The sequence below is a fragment of the Nothoprocta perdicaria genome, unplaced genomic scaffold, assembly GCF_003342845.1.
Source record: "Nothoprocta perdicaria isolate Ctin4 unplaced genomic scaffold, notPer1 scaffold_20, whole genome shotgun sequence".
Lineage (NCBI taxonomy): Eukaryota > Metazoa > Chordata > Aves > Tinamiformes > Tinamidae > Nothoprocta > Nothoprocta perdicaria.
In genome coordinates, this window is record NW_020455205.1 from 2,657,106 (window position 1) to 2,679,094 (window position 21,989).

At 39.9% G+C, this 21,989-nt stretch overlaps 1 protein-coding gene across 1 annotated transcript in view; it reads right to left on the minus strand.

Annotated features, from left to right (window-relative positions):
* Positions 1-263: 263 nt before the first annotated feature.
* Positions 264-21,989, minus strand: part of ZNHIT6 (zinc finger HIT-type containing 6) — a 31,100-nt gene continuing 9,374 nt past the window's right edge. The window contains exons 5-9 of the mRNA XM_026038018.1: positions 19,668-19,736; positions 18,793-18,873; positions 18,195-18,275; positions 4,531-4,655; positions 264-900 (exon numbers count right to left, since the gene is read on the minus strand). Of these exons, the coding sequence (XP_025893803.1) occupies positions 815-900; positions 4,531-4,655; positions 18,195-18,275; positions 18,793-18,873; positions 19,668-19,736 (442 nt within the window). The 3' untranslated portion in view covers positions 264-814. The remainder of the gene's footprint in view (positions 901-4,530; positions 4,656-18,194; positions 18,276-18,792; positions 18,874-19,667; positions 19,737-21,989) is intronic.

Sequence of the window (21,989 nt, forward strand, 5' to 3'; positions counted from 1 at the left end):
ACACGGTATGGGCCGCGATTTTTAAAGGTTTATTTGTCATGAATTAGGTAAGGTGGGGTTGATATTCCAGTACTTCTTTGCAGTACCTGGCTTGAGCAGGTAAACTAATAAGAGGTGCACAACGCAAGTGCTGACCAATACATGAGCATTAGTGAAACTYCAAGCATTAATTTCTGTCTGTTCTTCAGCTCGTGCAAGTTGGAACATCAGACTAGAAGATTAAACACGCAGCAGATGCCAGCCAGAAAACAGGACTAGATGCAGACCTGTGCTGAACATGGTAGGCAGGATGCAACCCAGTAACTGCACCCTGCACCCAAAACGTCACCACATCTGCAGCAGCTCTGCATGATAAAAAGTATCCTAAAAGAAAAACTGTCTAAGAAAACAYAAGATTTTAAAAGAAATTTAACATTACGACTAACAAATCCACCTGTCAATAGAAACACTCATCTGAATTTAAATATTTGGTAATAAAACACAAACATTTCAGGATAAAGAGAAAAATATGTTGTTGAAGCTCACCTGGAAGCTTTACATTTGGGTTACCCGGTTTTTACCTTAAAAGATATATGGACAAAGCTGAGCTGTGTAATGCAGTAAGAACATCGGATTTACTAGGACCAACAACCGCCATCTCTTTATTTACACACCTAGATGAGTTACAAAATCCAAATTAAACAGGCAGTTTAGAGGTGCTCTTTTTAGCAAAGCATTCCAAACTGAATCTCAAAGAAGCCAGTTACATAAAAAAAAAAGCAATTAAATAAAAGAATATGAAAGGCACGTCCCACCCTCTTCTCTCAAAGAACTGTCATGAACTCTCCCGAATTTCCCCTTCTTCCTCAGATGAAAGGGATGAACTTTCACTGCTCGAGTCCTCAGCAGATCCACTGTCATCTGAGGGTGTAGGAGACAAATAAAACAAAACAAAATAAGCCATTAGTTACAACACTGTTCTCCCCCTTCTGCTTTGCTCATGAAAGAGCAGCAGCGTTCCCTATCTTCCCGCTGTAATCCCAGCTTCCTTGAGGATAACCATTTCATGAGATAGGAGCCGTTTCGTAACACAGGATGTAGCCCTGTGTAGGACCTTGCAGTTGTAGAGGAAAGCAAGACTATGCTTGGGATTTATTTTTTAAATCTTCGTCTTTCAGTCAAGCAGGGTATTTATCCCACAAAAAATCTTCCTCTTCATCCGCTCAGTTTCAGACTGGTGCCTTGTTTTTAAACGTCCAGGTTGCCACATGCGCCTATTACAACAGCAATCAACTACAAATCATTTGCAGCCTTGTTAGTATTTTGCTTAAGATGGAGAACCACTGAGAAATACTACCTGGAAATGAAAACTAAGCTGAGGCACATACATGCTCCTTCAACGTGTTCCAGCAGCCCAAAGCCAGTGTGAAGCTGCAGGAATCCATGACCTAAAGCTGATGAGGTGAAAGCTCCACAACAACTCGGGCTTCAGAGCAGCCTGTTGCGTTCCCTTGATATCATTTCCCAAATGCAGCGCTCATTTCCCGGAGCAGCCCTCAGCCGCCCGCCCCAGCACCCACGGAGCYGTCACCCTGCGGTGAGGTCACCCCTCGTGCCGCTGCTTGGTGGCACCACCAAGAGAAGGTTTTGAGCATTGAGGGCCATATGTGTCATTCAGGAAACAGGACCCAGTGGGAGCTGTGAGATACTGCTGCTGCCTCGTGCAGATAACTTCTGCAGCTGGCAAGTGTGCCTAGTACGTGGGACACAGTGCGCACCTGTACAGCTGCAATGGAATTTGTTCAAGAAAATAGAAGCACTTCACCCAGAAACATTTGAGGTCACATTTTGTCTACATTAAATCCAGTGTATAATCAATTAACATTTACATATGCCAGATATGTACTGAGTAATGCATGGAGTGAGGATTATTTTGGTCCCTAAGTCCTGTAAAAACTTCCATAATCCCCTGCTGACTTCAGCCACGACTGCCCTCGCACRCTGAGAGCACCTGTAGTTTTTGCTCTCAGCAAGTCGAGCATCGAGACATCACATAAAAGAATCTGGTAATCTTCTGATTCACAGAGAAGCTCTACAGACAAATTTTAGCTTTAGTTTAGTCTGCTAGAGTAAGTTTTATTTAGCAGAAATTACAGATGGTTCTCTTTCAAAAAGAGTGTTTTTCACAGGTTTGACATCATAGATATGTGTGCAGTTTACTCCTCGCATAAAASTTAAACACTGAATTCAATTCTCGAGTGCCAGTTACCTTCCTCAATCAGATATTTTTGTTGAATGTTTCAGCCAAAATGCTCCAGCCATTTCTGAGGACAAGGATAGGAAAGAGAGGCCTTGTGTTCCCTAAGTTCTAGCGTGGCCTCCTCCTTGTTAGGGCCCAGCTCCAGCTCCCCTCTGCCTTTGGGGGCAATAACGAAGCACAGGAGTCATGATCATCCTTCCCAAGCTGCTGGTGCTGCACTCAGAGCCTCAGCAAGCAACACTGAAACAAACTCACTAAGCTGATAGACAAATATTGCTCTTTCTCCTTTATTCCAGTGATAATACTCAAGAGAAGATGGCTTTTTACTTTCCAAATTTTACCTCCAAAAATCGCCAAGTGCTAAAACTACCTTATAGAAAATATTAAGGAAGGAAAGAAGGAGATTTTAATGCTGAACACTGAACAAAATATTTCATCCCTTCACCAGAGTGTAAATGAATGTTGTAGTGTGAACAGGCACAAAAGAGCACTTTGGACAGCAGGAGGTCTGGCTGAATCGATACTTACTGTGTAAGACTTAACCTTGTTAATCTTCTATACTACATAAATATCTCCATTTTGCATTTAAATGCGCTGTAAATATTCAAATAAACACATTATCCGCAATAAACACAATGTCTCCAGCTATTTATATACATAATTGCAAGTGAAACTATTTTCAATGTTTTCTTTCAGTCACTGAGTCTTCACTTTGCACCCAAACAATAAATGACTAGATACAGATCTTGAAAAGATACTAATTTTAAGTGGGTTTCACCCTCCCTCTCTGAATTCTCTTTCCTCTCCTTAGATCCTGAGTCAGGTTTACTTCCATGCTAACAGAAAAGGCTCCAAGAAAAGGATGTAAACCCAACTCAAGCCTGAAGTAAATGCCAATTTGTCAACTCAAAAATGCACAAAAATAACAATGATTTTCACAATTTTAATCATAACTATTTTTCTTCCCTAATTATAATTATTTGCTCCACTATATTCAATACCTCTCAACAGGGAACTGGACTCTTGATTGTTATGGAATCTATAGAAAGAGCTGCCAAAAAAGGAGATCAAAATAATGAGGTGGTCCCCGAAGCTGAGATAGTGGCCAGTGCTCCTGGTTATGGGGCTGCAGGCAGGGTCCCTGCCTCGAGGGGCAGCACGGGCACGGCTGGAGCTGGACTTCAAAATAGAGTCCTTTGGTCAACACCTATTGGAATCTGTACCCTTAAAAGGACAACGTCCCTGCTGGCTCAGATGACAATAATGACTGTCACCCTGTTCAGACTGAGTTTATGAGTCAATCGATTGCAATTCCCTTCTGGCATCTAAGCCACAGGGGAAAGGCAGACCACTTAAGAACAAATAATGGTTAAACTGGAGGTACCTAGTGTCCTTGTCCTCCAGTAAATCTATGTGTATGCCTAGTGTGAATATAGCACTGGTACAGAAGTCTCAGGATCACATTTTTCAGAGTAAGTAAATAGAGAACCATGATTCAGCTTTTGTAAGGAAAATTCGCACTGAAAGATTGCTCAAAACTTCTCAGAAATATCTAAGAATCGGACTTGTTCATCCTTGAAAATGATGGGATGAACAACTACAGTGACTAGTTAAACTGCCCCTTCTACCAGCAGCTGCAAAATGTTAAGCTGGGACAGGAGCCTTTACGATGGGGAAAAGGGTGGAAATGAGCCTCAAAACTGAAATATAAATCCCTACAAGACCTGGACTCACTGCTAAATTTTCTCACCATAGAGTACTTCTCAAAGATCACGTACTGTTTTGAACCCAGCTACAAAGTTCCTTCCCCACTATGATTGCTAATGGCTACTGTGTATTCAAAACCACTTGTCCAGTGTTAAGAGCTCTGCTAGAAATGATGGAGAATCATTCCCTTTCATGATAAGGAGGCTTATTATAACTGACCTTGCCCAGACTGCTTGACTTTTCTGACCAACTGACCAACTCTGTCAAACTTTATTCATTTCAAGATTTAGTACAATATGGAGAGATATTTTACTGTGATGGCTGAAACTATACAAAAATGGACCAGGCGCTTCTTAACAAATTTGGGACAAATATATACAATACAGCTTGTGTTCATAAGCCATGAACCAGTTGATTTAAGACAGAGCATTCCTAACAGCGTTTTTACAGTGATCTTTTATATTCAGAGGGAAATACAAGACATACTGTACATTCCCAGCATTAATAATGGGTGTATCCTTAATTATTGTTTATTCAACTAAAATATCTAAGTATAGCATAACAGGAAATCAAGATATGCTTACCTTGGCCCAGAACCACCATGTCATTCTTCAGTGTTTTCAAGACCACAAATAAAGTTGGGTACTCAATTATTACTTTGTCTTTCAAATTGTCTAGCAGGCTTCTACTGGCATCCAGTTCATGGTACCTTAAAAATAACAGGAAATAATATTTTAGGTTTTAATACTACAAAGGACAAAATGATTTTTTTTAACCTTCTTAACTTCTGAGCCTAAGAATATGAGAAGGAAAATGATATTCTCCTTTTCCTATGGACTGAAACATTTTAAGAGTTCTTAATGGATATTTTTACCAAAATCAGATATGGACATCAAAATGCCCATATATTTTTATATAAATATTTTCTATAGTGCCTCTTCCTTCTCTGATCACTACACATTATGCAGTTAAATTTTCTTTTTTCCATTTATGAAAATCCAATTCTAAATGAACGTAAGACTCAATATTCTACTTGTTTTTCCCAACCAGTCACCCTTAGTATATACTAATACACGTTGGCAGTTTTTCACACTTAAGGTCTTTAATACTATAGCTTTAATTTACAAGGTTTGCAATGTTAATTTATCACATTTGCTTATGAATTATCAATGATTTATTGAAAAGTCAAAGCAAAAAGCAAAGCTAAATGACTATCAAAACAAATCTATTGGAAATGCTTAGAGCGCTGTTTGTGCAGGAGTAATGGCCTGGGTACAACACACATCCCCATTAGGGCAGCTCTTTCTGAAAGATGGTATGATATTCCTGTTTATGCCTAAGCAAATCTCTGCTCCCAGCATCATCTGCAAACAATTCTCCGTAGAAAACCCCACATATTTGTGTGTACTACAAGAGGCCCCGGGCTTGGATGAGCAGCCCTTTCCCATATAAGGGATCCTCTCCATCCTACAGGGTAAAGCCAGTTATGCAACAAATTATGCCACAGCAATAAAAAGTAAACGGAGCATATTCTCCACAATTACATCCTATAACTTAATACTCTCTCCCGACTCTCTAACCAAAATCCTGGGGATAGGCTTTTGGGGAAAGGCAGGCATGTTTCCATGCCCTCTAAAAGAGGGCCCTGTTGCTTTCATTTGATATACTTCCCGCCTCCAACAAATGCGCTGAGATATTATTATACCACCATCTCAGTTATGTGATTCTTTCTGTAATCAGGTTTATTAAATTACTAAGCTACTGCATCAGTTATAAGCACATGAAGYTCAAAAATAAACCACACTCTGGGCAATAATCAAAGTATTTCCCATAGCTGCTCTTCCTTCTCTGGGCATTTGCATGTTATGCAGCTGGGTTTTCTTTGGCCAAAAATACACTGGACGGGTTAAGGAAGTTACTTTATGATTTACAGGAATGTTCAATTAAGAACAGTATATCACAGGAGTCAGTGGACAAGAAGAATATTGAAGGTAAAATAAGATTTGAGTTCTTGGGATTTAAGGAAAATTTAGTTTGAGCAAAAGCTATTTCACTCTCATATTCAAACTTTAATCATCCTGAAAATATTTGGTTTCATGTTTCTCACAACCCAAAGTAATTATGACCTGTTCTTACTGAAACCCTTTAAAAGGGATAACAGTATATTACATTTCTTATTGAATGAATGCATTCATAACTTGCAGATTAACACACATGAGCAGAAACATATTTACTGCTTTATTTACAGTACTCTAAATGCAAAGTATGGCAATACCTTTCCTTTGGCCAAGGCCTCGACACATTCTTTTCTAGTTAAGCAAACATTTACCACCAAGAGGCTAAAGTAATTCACATGCCACAATACACTTTCCATTATCTCATGTTTTAGACAAAACATCTTTAGCGTCCAGCTTGGCAAAAGATAAAACATTTGTACTAAAACTATTTTATGATAGTAAATTACTGATGTGTTAGATCACCGAGTCACAGCTTTATCTTTTCTGTTTTTTTTAACGTAAATTTTATTGGTTGACAGTGACAGAGGAAACATCCAAAGTTTTAGTGCATAATCTGGGCTATAAACTTCAGGGAGAATATAACAATGGARCTTAATCCTTCTCCTTTAAGCTTCCCTGCTCTATCCCAAAGACTTCAGTCTATCGCACCCTCCACGTCATATGGAAGGGCAGCTCGAGCTTTTCTGCTAATCCACCTGCCACCCTCCTCCTTGACTACACACATCCTTAGAGGATCTCAATGGAAAACCAACACTTGTCCCTCAAATCCAAACACAAATATAGGGTGGCTCCTGAGGAAGGCTCAGTTTTTCAGGCTCTCTCCAAAAGGCTTTGTCCTGATAAAACCTCCCAGATCTTCTCCCAGCAGTAGATCCTAATCATACAGTGGGGAGTTAACAGCACAGGCCTCTGGCCAGAAGACGACTGGTCCGCAAGGCTTTTCCAGAACCCTCATTTCACACTCTAAGCTCAGTTTTAACTTGCAAAAGGCTCTTGCCATTTTGGAGCAAAGCTGAAGAGAATGAACCTGAAAAACGGCACGAAATGGATTTTTATGAGGCTCCTGACGGCGCACTGTGGTGAGCTGAGCACCGCTGGGCAGGAGGGGCAGCGCGCGGGTCCCCAGCGCCTGCGGGGCAGCGGCCTCGGGAGGCCGGCGCCCCAGGGCCGGCACGCAGCACCAGACCCCGAGGAGATGGCCTTCCACCAACGGCTTCACCTGCCGACCCTGCAGCACCGCCGCGCTGCCCGGCCGCTCAGCAAGAACCTGCGCTGGGCTGCAGCCCTGCCCAGGCCTTTCCCTCGGTGCACCGTTAGGAATGAGGGACAACCAACACGAGCTTGTCCTTGCCCTCTGTGACCCCCCTGCACCCCAGGGCCTGCCACAAACACAAGAACAGACAAGCTGCTTCCCTTTAGGGTAAAATGGATTTGGAGATCAGACTGGTTTGGGCTCCTGTAACGAATGGAGCACRGTCCCAAAACTCCTCCCTCGCTGCCCAATGTCACAGATTCTCTCAACCCTTCCACGGCTGCCTAGCACTGACCACGCGTGTCGGCCAGAAACAGGCACCTTTGAGCCCAGATATATGCGATACAGCACATCTCTAGACTGAATTTGGAAACAAATGAGTAACACATGCACTCCCCCTAGCCTTTTTCTAAAATAACTCTTTATTAAAGTATTCATATTCCAGTATCTAAAGCACTTTCTCCCCATCTTGCCTCCAATGGCTTCCCAACTATCACGGCCAGGGGCACTTCTCCTTGCTCCCTTCCTGCAATGGGCTGCTGGCCCTGCTACTTCCCACATATTTTCTCAGCCCATGCCATACCTTCCCTCAGTCTCCCTTTCTACACCCTTTTTAACATACCTCCCTGATTAATTTCTCCCCCCAAGCAATGTCCCAAAAAACGGGCCTGGATCTTGTCTTAGTCAGAAGATTCCATTTATAAAGACCACAAAGAGACAATCTTGGCAGGCAACAGCTTTTGATTTCAGCTGGGGTGAAATAACAATAACTGCTTTTCAAAGGACAAAAATTAAGCAAAATTCTGACTGCCAGCAGGCAGTTTAAAAACCTACCAAATTTGTGRCCATTGAGAAACTTTAACAAGACTCAGCAATCCCACATAAGTTCCATTTAATCTTTTAAAATATATTCTCTCTATCAATCACCTCTTTACCTTCCACAAAAGGCTGGATTTAATTCAGCTCCGCACTTTAGAAAGCATTTGAGCTTCTGCAAAGGACAGCTTCAGTATCTATAGTTATTCCACTACCTTCCAGGAATTCAAAAATTCAGTCTGCTAATCTGTCTCCCACAGACAGGAATGCTATATTAGGTCACCGCATGACAACAAGCTCCCCAAATGGAGCCCATGGCTATCATCTTGGTGGCGTAACTTGTCTCCATGAGTTCAGACAGCAGGAAATTCCCTGCTAAGAGCAGGTTTTCCTGCATGTCATCTACAGGAACTATGATTTTAATAGTAAAAAAAAMCCCTTGCAATCTGGAATTAAAGATAAATTGCAAACATGTTATATCTTCAATTTGATCTTTYAGTCACTGAAAAGAAAACAAACAAGTTTTAATCATCTAAAGTCACTGCATATATTACTAAAACACATATGTTTGTATAATAATGTTCAAAAACTTCCAGTGACAGATATCAAATAAAGCCATTTTTCATATTTTAAAGCAAAGATTTTTTTTTTTTTCTTCGTAGAACCAAGGGAAAACATTAAGGTACTTTYTGACACAATTGAGACAAAATAGAACACAGGACTTCAGGAATCTATTTCAGGCCTAATGCTAAAAATTCATCACCAAGCTCCCACTAACTCCCACTAACTTAAAAAGGGTTGKTTTTTTTTCCAAGCCTTTTCTAGGTATCTCAGTTTGCCTAGAAGAGAGTAAAAATTGGATACGACGTTTGCAAAGTCGCTTCCATGCTGAAGTGCTGTAGCACAGCAAGGATAATAACTAACAGATGGACTTTCATTCCTAAGCGGTGAATAACCTCTTCGTGTGGTTATGATTTGGTGAACATGGAAGTAGTGAAATGCACTTTTGAATTAGACATGAAAGTTATATTTCAGAAAGTGAACACTATGTATTGCACATACACCATGATAGGTAATTCTTCTATTTAATATTTTTTGACTTTTTAAAAACGTGGAACAGTTAATTTTGTAAGTCCATATATGGGAGAATTAGAAAATGAGCAAAAAAAGGGAGAGAGGGGGTTGTAATTATTTGCCATAAAACTTCCTTTTCAGTACAATTCTTAACAACTGCTCAACAGTGAGAAAGTCTCTAATTTGGTTGAATATTCTTTTAAGGAAAGAAAGAGGGAGACCAACCAAGTTCAAATTAGTATTCTAAYCTGAGCAGAATTATAGTGCCATTCATTTCACAACCTGACGGCTCCTCTTTACACTCCATGGTGACTCTCCTGGACTCGAACGTTTGGAGTTTGCACCATCAAACATCCACTAACTTCTCCAATATTGTGAAAACTTGCACAGTTTGGTCTATGTCAATACAGACCAGCTTCCTGAAAAAACCCTTTTCAGTCAGATCTCTGTCTTCATTAGCACCTTCTTTACAGCACAAGACAAAGTGTGCGTTTAAAAAAAAAAAAAAATCTTATTAGCTAATTTTGCCCACAAGTTCTGCTGAGAATCGATTACAAAACAACATCAGGAAAACTAAACTTTTTGAGTTAAAACATCCTAGGAAAAGCAAAATAATAAGATAGCAGGGACACTGTCACCTAAATTATTAGGCCTAGTAATATTTGGCTGGAAGTATTCATTAGGTTGTTCACTTTTACCATGGAAAATACACAAAACAGTTAATGGAAAATAAAATATTAGTATGTCACCCTAGAAGCACAAAGGCTGTCCTTGTTTAAACCTCTTGAGAATGAGGCAACTACTCAAAAAGAAAAACACAGCAACAGTTGTTTAAGGCAATCATGGAAAAACAGATCAGTTGATGGCAAAAAATAAAAAGCAGATAAGGGATCTGCTGCAACAATTCAGCAGACAGAGCTTTAGGAGTGAAGTGGTAAAAGGATTCAGGATATATTAAAACGATCTAAAGACTAACTGAAGGACAAGCCACTCTGAGTCTTTCCTTATAGGACAAAGTAGGACAAAACAAGACCAGAAGGAAAACATGAAACTAGTAAATATCATTTCCTTCGATTCAGTAAAATTTGGTTTAAAGAACACATAAGCAAAGGGATACTGAAGTTTAAGAAATCATACATTTTTCCCCACATAAGACATGAGAAGGAATTATACAATCTAGCAGCAAGAACACTATAATCCAAGTGTGTCCTGGCAGTGCTGCTTTATACAAACATGAATTTACCAACAGCTCCATAAATTGCTGAAAAACAGGTTAAAAAGAAAAAATTAAAACAAAAAAAAAGTTGCACAGCGTAGCCAAAAAATTTATACCAAAATCATATGAGGCTACTCCAGGAATGACAAACAAAACATCATAATGAGTTAATGACAGGCAAAAGGCCTAAAGGGAATATGAAATTTCACAAAGGAAAAGTTTCTAGAAAGAGTAGATTGACTACTAAAGATGGATTCTTGAAGTTTCAAAAACTGTCTCAGTATTAGTGGCATTATTAGCACAATAAAAGCTGTGGGTGCTGGGTTCCCCCAACAAGCAAGAAAATCAATGCATGCAAATTTATCATTCATAAAATACTGGCATGGTGAGAGAGAAGAAAAACCTAATGCCACAAGTCTACAGTTCATCTGTTACACTGTTTTATGAGATATATCTCGAGACATTTCTGTAAATAATCTTCAAGGTAGGGAGGTTTAACCAAAGCACACCAAAGGATGTCTCTACCTAGTCAGGAAATTCATATTTCTGTGCAAGTTTATACTTATCTGCATGGGAATCTCAGTGCTGGAAACTTTCCATTAAGGGGTTACTAATGGTTTACAATGAAAACAAAAAGTTAGCGAATGAAGAAAACAAGCTATTTTCTTGGCAAAACAAGCAGGAAGGTCAATTCCCTCCTTGGCGGGGTCGAAACAATCAGTCCCAGCTCATTTCCGTCAGGAAAGAGAAGAACAGAGGGATTCCCCTTTGGCATCACCAGAAGGAAATAACAGGTTCTTGCCTTTCTGACTGGAACATAAAAAGGCTCCCCTTTACGCTGCCTACGATAAAATGTGATGGTTAAGCTGCCATTTCTCACAGTGCATTTCTCACAGTTCCCAAGCCACCTCAGCACCCTCAAATACAAGCACAGCTGCCTCTCTGCTTCCAGAGGGCTTTGACTCCAGCCCCCCCATGCTGCCTGGCCCCCAAGCTGAGGAAAGCTCATTCTGACCTTGCTAGCTCGTGAACTAGCTCCAAGGCGGTGTCTTGCTCTTTCCAAGACAGACCTTCTCRCTCCTTTGGGAAAATGCTTAATTAAACTGCATCCAACTGGGTGCTTGTTAAACTCCTCAATGCATCGCAGCTAGAGATGGACTGGAACAGGACGAGRGGCTTCCACCTCTGGTCTGCAAACTCATTTTTAGCTGCTGCCTCTGCCCCTGGGGCAACATATTTAACAGATTACTCAACAGGGCTTTTTCTTTCCAGCTAAAATTTTCTCGTGAACCTCATGGACTGCCTTCAAGCATGCCTCATATGTGCATGCTACGCAATACATGGACTTCCTTAAAGGCTTTTTTCCTATACTGTGCACATGCTACACATTTATATGGGCGAGTTCCTGCCTGCATGCCAGGAAAGATGCCGGGCTGAAGCAAGCTGCAACATCTGCTCTGGAAACAGCCTCCTAGACGCTGTTCTCAGGAACACACTTTCTCAGGAATACAGGGAAGAAGAACCCGTGCACAGGCTGGCTACACTGCTCTCATACCACAAGCCCAGTTGTGTGGCAGAAAAAAGGGTAAAGCGCAGGGTTTTCCTCATATTTTTAGAATCTGGGGTCTGTCCACCTCCTTTGTAAATGTGAAAGGTCTGAAGTTTTGGAAGCTGCCCGAGTGTTTACATCACACCASCAGATGAAGAGACGGGCAGAGGACAAACCACTGGCTGAGGCCAACACTAACACTTCTGCTGTTATCTCACCCTTTACCTCCTTCCTTACTCACACATTCCTCCTCTCTAAGCGGTCTGGATCAAGCTTGCTGTAATGCGGGCTGCAGGATTTTGGAGAGGAGACTGCAATTTCAAATAAATCTTTGTGCAACAGATGGCTCAAAGTCTTAGACACTCTAGCTGGGACACTCCAGAAGTCCTAATGCAATACCATTAATTATAAACTAGTTCATCCAAAAGAATTCAGCATGSGTTACAAAATGCTGGATTGTTATTTTAAAAAACAGGCGCATACTGGTTCATAAAGGAATCCTTTTCAGGAAAAGAAAAAATGAATGATTGCTCAAGATAGAGGGATGGACCAATTCTGTTTTGTTTCAAATTATCCCTAAAATCTCAAAGGTCAAGTMATTCTAGTAAGACATCATAAACATTTAGTTATGCATATTGAAGATTCAGATCATACATACTTTTTATAGTCAGCAATGACTAGATTTCTGCTTTCCATCTGTGTTGTGTAATACGTGATTTCAAATGAAAATGTATGTAGATGGGAAAGAAAACTGACTATTTTTACAGTAAAAGCTGCGTATCTTGGAATCTGTTGTTCTCCATGCCATTGCCCACAGGGCTCGAAGTACAAAGAAAGAAAATGCAAGTGAAAATGACACTGAAATGGCTGGGGGAGCCAACCTGGGAAGGCCGAAAATGACATACAAGAAGATACAACCAAGTATGCAGTAGGAAAAGCCTGAATTCATAATAATAAAAACTACTATTTCTGAAATGAGTTTCAATATGATGATAAAAATGAACTATACCGCACATCACACTAACAGCAGTGATTTTTAAAGCAACTGAATTTTATATGAGAAGTAGAAAGCAAAAGCCCTAAGCTTTGCTGGCCTTCCATGAAGTAATTCACAAGTGATAATGTGGAAGGAAGTGCCCTAAGAGGCCGATAGGAGAAAGTGAGACAGACTCTAAGGAAAACACTAACACTATCAACATTTGAGGCTATTCGCAATGTACTTAAATATAAAAACGTCTGATAATCTTAAAACTACTGACAAAACATCAGCTATCTAATGGTCATTTTCAAATGACAGGAAAATAAATAATCCAGTAACACTACATTTAAAAGGACTTGGTCCCATTATATTACTCTGTGAATTCCAAGAAAATTTTATGAAAGTCTGTTGGCATATTTACACACACACCAACGCAAATCAAGAACTTACTTCATCCTCCTAAATCTATTACTATGACTACTGTGACCTACTAATGTGATCTATCCCTTAGATATTTAAAAACAATAGGCTACAAAAGAAAATTCTCTTTTAGCATAGAACTCAGTCATCCAAGGAAATAACTCACATTTGTGCCAGCTGATCTTGAGACAGGGAAGCGCTCCAAAATTACTAACATCATCCAACTTTCTGAGAAGCAACTGCATTGGATCAGTTAGAGCAAAATAAGTGCTCGCCGCCATAAAGCAGTGGCATTTAATACAGAAGGACCTCTGATACTTGCTTAGCAGATTTTCTTCCTGCAGCCCACAAGAATTAAGTGGCAAACAAACTAATTCCTGTGGCAAACAAGCCAGTGTTCTCACATGTATTAGYCAACGTCACCGCAGAGAGCAAGGAGTCCTTTGATGTTGCAACTGTTTTCATATTTTTGGCTTTCTCAGTAACTGAAGCATGAACTGCACCAGTACCACCAATATAAGGGCCAATGCTGCAACCAAATTCATACGCTCAACATTGCTGGAGGGTTTGACCTCTGCAAAACTACAGGATATAGTGTAGGATACACTATAGGATATAGAGGTGTTGCCAGGTGCCTTGAAGGAGATGTCTCACTGACTGYAGGGCCCTTTCCAGGCTTTTAGCACCAACAAGGTCAAATTTTCCAAGTACTTAAGCATTCAATCAGAGCCTACTGGTATCTTCAAAGCTTCAAGAGCTCCAAAGCACTTTGTAATAACTTATTCTGAAACAGGGTTCCCAGGTCACTCCAAACACACTAACAGCCAAAGGAAAAAAAAAAAAAAAAAAAAAGCATGCAAAAAAGAGCTAACACTGATATTTAAGATTCCATTTATGTATGAGATATTTAAGTTCCATTTTTTAATTCCATTAAACTAATCTGGTCAGAGATGGGCAGCTATCTAAACTGGTGTCATACACATTGTTACTAAATGCAGCAAAACAGATCTTCCAGTTGCATGGTTTAATTTTGTTATGATTTACTTAATTGTACTCTAGGTTAAAAAAAAAAAAGCTTACTGTGAAACAACTCTGTTGCTATTACTCTTTCTTTAAAAATCCAATCACCTTATATGATAAGAATGAGCTAGTAAATATTCCATCAAATATTTTCAGTTCTGAAAAAATCTATCCATTAATTTAACTACAACAAATATCAAGAGTATGTTCCTGGAATTCTTCCTTTTTTTTTTTTTTTTGTTTTGTTTTTAAACAAAGCCTAATAAGGCAATTCGCAGGAAAAGGAGAAGGTGTACTTCTTAAACCAGATTGTATAATTTGGCAATTGCATCTTTCCTTTCCTTAGTGGAAAAAGCAATACTCTTACCATATGAAGTCACTTTGAAGGCATCCCAAATAAAGGACTGAAGACAGTAAGGACATTAATTTATTCTGAAGAAAGAAAAGACTACTCTGTAAAAGAATGTAGACTGCAAAAATCATCCAGGAGGCAGCAGTTAAACCTTTCTTGGAATGGTTTCAGTTGAGGAGAGAATGGACACCAACCGAATATTGCATAACAGGTGATAGAGGCAAGTACCACCAAACGGAAAACTATTATAACAACCCATTCAAAGGCAGATTCTTTCCAAACTGAGGTTTTAAAGAAAGAAGAAAGTTGTGCAACATTTGTGTTTTTAAAGCCTCCTTCCTAAGATTCCTAATAAAGCAAAGGACAGTTAAGTGAGAAGACTGTCAAGCAGTGTAACCATTGTGACACGCAGTATTAGGCCACGGCCAGGGTGGAGGTGACATGGGCAGAGATTAAGGAGGCTTTGGGTTCCTCCATCACCGTCACTCCGAGTAGCTGTGGAGCTCTACCAACTCATTCCGCAAGCAATCCTGACCAGCCAGTTTTAGCCCAGACAGGACACTGGTCAGGAGAAGGATTGAGGAAACAGAAATAAGAGCTTGTTACAGAAGAGAAAGTTTTCTCCAAGAACCGTCACCACTGATCACGAGAGACAATTAGCACGAAGARAGCAAGCACCACACTGCTTAGCAGCTCTCCACTGTGCCCATGCAGTATCCATTGTACCTAGGCATTAGATATAATGGATTTATCCAGCTGCCTTTTAAGGGTCTGCAGACATCAAATGAAGAAGCAGAAATGTGTATTAGATGGTTAAATTATATTTCTGAAGGAAAAAATAACAAACAAAATAAAACTTAAGGCATTCTGCAAAAGACCTCTGGATTAAAATGGTTGTTTGCTGTGAAACATAGAAAACAGCCAAAACTAAGCCACAAGCTCCTGGTTTATAAACATTTGCAGGAAATACTAAAATCCTTCTGTAAAATGGTTATCTTGAAACTAGAAGCCTAACATTTCATAACCCATAAAAATCCTGCTTAGAGGTTCGCTGGAACAGCACCACACAACCTCAATGATACGTAATTGTAACTATGAAAAGTATTTTTCTCAAAAGGTTCTGCTAAGCCTAAAACAACATCTGATTCAACTACTTACATCCTTAAATTCTTCCTAGTGTCTAGCACTGCTGGAGAAATAATTTTTGTGGCAGRCCCAGCCAAGGCTCTGGAAGCAGAAGAGCACCGGAGCCTTATGTGTACTGGTAGGCAATACCAAGCTGCCCACCAAGCGGCAGAAGAGGATTCTGCCAGACTGCAGGAACAGTAAACCTAAAAGTCTGGCAGGATGAGGTGGCCGAGAGCAGGGACTGCAGCTYGGAGAGGCCAAAACGCAGAGAGATGGAGACGCGATTTCTCCTGCCAAATTGCAAAGTGACTACAGTGAAAAGCCCAAATTCCTGCACAGAGCCCTCGCCACGACCAGCACAGAGGCCCCGGCAGGGCCTGCTGGCGCGAGGCCGGGGCTGGGGACACAGGTGCTGTCCTCCTGGCGCAGCCGCCTCGAACGAGCCCCGCTTTTCCTCTGCAGGCTGCAATTTTCGGTCAGGGTGCCGCTCCTTGACCCATCTGCACGGCCACAGCTGGGGCTGCTCCACTAACGCCGGGGAGCAGAATTTCCATGTGAGGAGTCACACTTTTCAATGAAAATATTCTCTGTTTAAAACTTTCTACTGTTCTTTTTATGCYTCACCTTAGTTGAGATAAATACTGATTCCCATCGCTTGGGTATTGAGGACACAGTCAGATCAATCAGCACAGCTCACTGTGAATACAAGGTGGGGCTCCCACTTAAAGATACTTGCTTTCTTTCAATGTAGTGCAACGTGTGAGGTTCTTCTAAAAACTTTCATAACAACAATCCTCTCTCAACAAGTCTGTGAACTAAGGAAGCATTATACCCATTTCAGAAAATGAAAGTGGTTAAATAACAAAAGAAACTGATGTGCACAAGAGATTGCCCACTCAGACACCACTTTGGCTGCTGTCCCAAGCCTTGCATGCAGTTTATTACTCTAATGAAAAGAGAAAAAGTTGATCTTTAAAATACATTCAAATAGGAAATTGTTCCTGCTCTCATTTCATCAGCCTGAGCTCTAAAAGGGCTCCTTTACATTATATATTATATTGTGCATAATATACATATATATTATATATGTGCTATATAATATAATATAATGTGTATATTATACACATTATATATTATATTGTGCATTATAGACATCCTGGTCCTTGCACAGCTGAAGTTCAGTTCCACACTGAACTTTTCAGGGTAGCGAACAATATCAGCATTTTTCATTTATTTGCAACACCTGGTTCTTCCAAACGTTACACACAGCCATGTAAAAGCCATATTATATAGATTGTGTTCTCAAACATACAGCCTGGGGATGGAATGAGTGTGTGGGGAGTGAAACAGCTCTACTAAGCATGCAGAACATGGCCATTTTGAAATGAATGGAAAGCAGCCCAGACATCTTACCCCAAAACAAAAGGCTTAGAGCTGACAATTCTCTGAAGGCAAATTTTATACTCATATTTCAAATAACTGCAAAAAGACAAGTCAAAACTGTTCTGAAGCAAATTACACACATTTCCGTAAAGCAGTTACTACAAAATGAAATCCGACACAAATAGGAAATCCATCTACAACAGGAATTCTTCTAACATATCTATTATTTTTTTCCTTAGAAAGAATATCCCATGCTTCAGGGAAACACAATTTTTACATTTGTTACATTTGAAGAAAAGAATGTACTTTAAGAATACTAACTAGGAATCACTGGTCAACCACAATAAGCTATGATATTAAGGCTAGTACATATCCTTTTCTGTAACAATGACAACAGGGTGGAGCATTCAAAATGGTATTTAGAACACGAACGTTTTGTTTTTAAGTTGAATTTTGAAATGTAAGATTATATCTCTTATAGAAACAAAGCTGTTCTTGAGGAGTCAGAATCCTGGGAACTTGGAAGCCTGCATTCAGAGTGATAAATTAGCATCACTGAAAAAAATGCATTATTTTTAGATGCGGTGATTGTGTGTTGGTAAGCAAGTAACTTGGCTGCAGCATTTTAAAAAGGTAACTGTCCTCAGCTGTCACTTCAACTTGCAAAACCTGCAGAAGGGAGCGGATGCCCACGTTGCTGCTGGTCAATACAGTCCCCCAGTATTTAACACCAAGGGGTTACACCACGCACCTACACCAGCGTGGCTGGGAGCGCCCTTAGGGCCTGACGCTGCCCAGGCACAAGCCACTTGAGCCTACTGCTCACAGCAGCTTCACAGAAACTTCCATGCTTACATATTAAAAGACAAAGAAATAACCTTTTCATCTTTTTTTTTTTTTAAATGGTTACACATAACTCACTGAAACTTAATCCAAGAGATTACGTAAACTTTATCTTCTGAATTAAAGACAAGGAAGAACATCCCAAATTTTAAAACCTGGATTTAACTAGCAATCACATTAGCTAAAGGTGAATCTTACCTGGTGGAGTTCTGTCTTCTGTTTTCTATTTTCATTAAAATTTGTACATCTGAGTGAGGAGACATTGTATAAATTTTTAATCTGAAAAAAAAAAATGCAGGAGACCTTAAGAAAGTTGTATACCTCAGACTTCTCCTTATTATGAGCAAGGGATGGATACATTTTGCATGTCAAGAATCAAAAAAGAGTATTTGTTCATTAAAAAMACAATCATTTGCTATATGTTAAAGATCTACTATAAATTAGGGCTGTGATTGCCAGCCTTTCTACTTCTTCCAAAACGAATGGTTTACTGCCACCACTGTGGTTAATTTTGGTTAYAATTTCTAGAGTTTGAGTTGCTTTATTTGACCTTTCTGCCAGGATCAATTTCTTAAACTTCTCCTGCTTAAATCTGGTGTCTATTCAAAGGCTTCATTAGTGAATGTTAGGATGACTTCCATTTCAGGAATTAAGAATATACCGCTGTCTGGGAACTCAATTTAACATACTGAAGTTAAAACGAGTTTAACTGATCTCTTCAGAAATATTCTGTTCTTTTATTAGTGAATTAGACAAATGTSTCAAAAAAAAAAAAAAAAGTTCTYCAAATACATACCTTTGACAAATGACAGGATCTGACTCCACTGGATCAATATAGGGCTTAAGGATATCAGTGAGTGTTTTATCCTCTGGCACCCTTTCATCAAAGATAAAAATCAAACTCATAAGATATAGTGCATCATGTACACAAGAAGCTATTATCTGAGTCATATGGAGGAAGCTACATGTCTGCCCCTTGCAGTTTGCACGACAAAGTAGCTTGTGGGAGGATTTTAAGCGTGTATCAATACAGCCCAGGTAACTGACAGCTCTGCCTCAGTTTCAACACTGGGACTTCATTAGCATCCACAGGGAGTAAACAGATGCCTATCTCTGTTTCTAACTCCACAGCAGAAACATGCTGTTCCTACAGCCCTAGCAGTAGGCAAGGCCAACTCCTCATTCCCCTTCAGGCTAGGAAAATTTATGAGGAGGAAAAAAAGGACAGAAAAAAACTGCTAATAGAAGGGTTGTTTTGTTTGTTTGTGGCTTTCCTACAAAGGCAACTATGCAACCACTGCACCCTATGTGAAGYCCAGCTTCACTGTGATGGTGAAGATGGAAATCTGGTTGAACATCTGCTCCATGAAGACAGAGCATCTTAGGTGTAAGAATATGACCATAATCACACACAGGCGGCTCTATTTACATAAGGCTAGTAATCAAACACTTTGTAAAGATCCTCAATCTGAGAATAAAATTTCTTCCACTTTTCAAACAAAAAAGAACTGGAGACCTTCAAATAATGTAAACTTAAATGCTTCTTTAATAAAGACAGAAATATTTGAGTTTATCTTGTATGAAGGTAAACATACACATCAAAATATTTTGCAGTTTAATTCTAGCAGACTAATTTAAACTTTATAAAATTCTGTTTTTCAAGCTCTATACCTTTTTAATGTGTATTCAGCATGACTGTGAGGGAACATCAGCTTCAAATGCCAATAGAACTTCTGCTCCCTGAAAAGAAAAAGAAATGCATACTTTTAATACTGTAGTAATGTGAGCTGGTTACAATTACTTGTGTTTTTTTCCATGATATAGCTTGGTAGCCTATAACAGATATGGAAAAGACAACACAGAGTGACACATTTCGAATGGTATTTTTGAGTAAAAGGGGCAGGCAAGGAACCKGTGAGAGGCACCTTGAACGAGGCAGCAGTCCCCAGCTTCTGATGAGTTTGGTGTCCTCAGAAGGCAAAAAACCTCTTCCTTACAAATGCAGGCAAGATATCACCAAACCAACTGATCAGCAACATTTCACTTTTAAGATCAAGCGTCTCCCAGCCGAGTAACTGTATGCACAGTTGCCCTTTAATTTGAGAAAAGGGAAATGCTTTTTGGCACACCACTTGGACAGGTTGCCAAGCCACTGCTATGATCATAGTCAGAGGTGCAGCCATGGCCTGGTTCTACACAACATAACAGGCCAATCTTTCCAGGCAGTGGTCACCTCAACAGGAAAGGGAGGTGTGCGTGTGCACAGGGAGCTACATTTGGACAAAACAGGGATAATGGCAGTCAGAGACGTTCAAGGTTTTACAGAAAATCACACAGAAAGCTTGTTGTAGAGATAAGAATTCATCTCATGTGCCCCTCACAAACCTCTTCAGTTCACTCRTGGTAGGATCCTCTCCTTCCAGCTAGCGTGACTAATAACTCGGAATAAAAACTACTAAAATGTGATTGGTAGCTTTCCATAACCTACCATTGCACTGTTTTGCCTAGAAGATACTTTCCTAGATCAGGAAACTCCCCCCAGCTTTGTCACTTTTCTGCAGAAAACCTGCTAAGGTTGCTGTTGACTGGCTTCAGACAAGCTACTTTTCTCATTGCTTCAATTTCCCACAATCTAAGTGAAAATAACAACCTCTTTTTTAAAAGAGCTCTCTTAAGAGAAAGCACTATCTATCATGGCAGCCTACTTGGGCTCAGAATTCTACAGTCATGTAACAAAGACTGACAATTAAGATTAGGGGAAAGGCAGAAGAAACTAATATCATTTAGAAGGCAAGAGCTAGAGATCTGTCTCAAGTGTGGGAATTTATTATGGTACCACTTTTCAATCTGTAACACCTATGAATCATTATATCCAGGGTAATCTGAAACAGTTTTGCAAAGTTCTTTGTACTACCATTAAAAATAAAATGCTGCTGTCCCAACATGCTGCTTAATTTGCTTATCAGGCAGATGAAACATTATCCAGCAGGGACACGTTGGCTACAGGGAAAAACTGCGTGCATCCAGTAGCGGGCACTGGAAAACATCATACAACAAACTGGTTGCTAAGTTCAGTTAACTGTGACACCACTTTTTAATGTTAACACTTCACAAAGTGCACTTACCGAGTAAATAAACATTYCCTTACCAAAGAGCCCACAACTGAGCTTGCCGTGTCTCAGTACCCCTTATGTATCTGTAGAAACAGCAGCCCCATGACAGTGCCTGATGTCCCAGGCGAGCCCAGCTCCCCGAGGCAGTGCTGCTCCAGCTCTGCAGCTGTATCACCAGCTTGGAGGCATCTTTTTAGGCTTTCACCCTCCCTACCCCTTCCAGGCACAACTTAGCCTATGGATTAGTGCTTGGAAAAGTCTACAAAGCAGGGAAGTTTGAAGATGCAAGCTAAAAATGTCATTTCTTGTCAAAAGGTTAACACTGCAGAAAAAATGAAGTGTTGGTTTTTCATCACGTTAATATGTAAATTGGGTTAATTTATTTCATTTCTCTTCAAYATGTTCTTGTCTGAAAGTAAACAGCAGAAAGAAAGAGCTAAGATAGAGTAAGAACTGTGCAGAAAAAGGCAAGGAAAAAACAAACTTTGAAGTGGTATAGCCTCATATGCTCCACTGCAAAATAAAGTCTTGAAAAAAAGCAAGACTTATATAAAGTGAATTTCTCTAAGGAAGATTTATAACAATCTGCTGGATGCCTRTTATTGTAACGACACATTCCTCACYATCAGTGACTTCTGCACAGTTAGAAAACTTGATGCTAACTGTATATGTCAAAGTTGCTTCACAAAAAGTTCAGATTAAAATTAGATGTCCTGGCTCCAGATTTCACTGACTTCATTTTCCATTATGGCTCACTAGGGYAGTATTTCCTTTGACTATAATTGACATGTCCTATGTTCATTTTCTACAAGAAAAGGCTTAATTGAGCAAGTCATCTGAAGTTGAGTAACAGCCCGGAGCTTAACGCGTTCCATGCCAT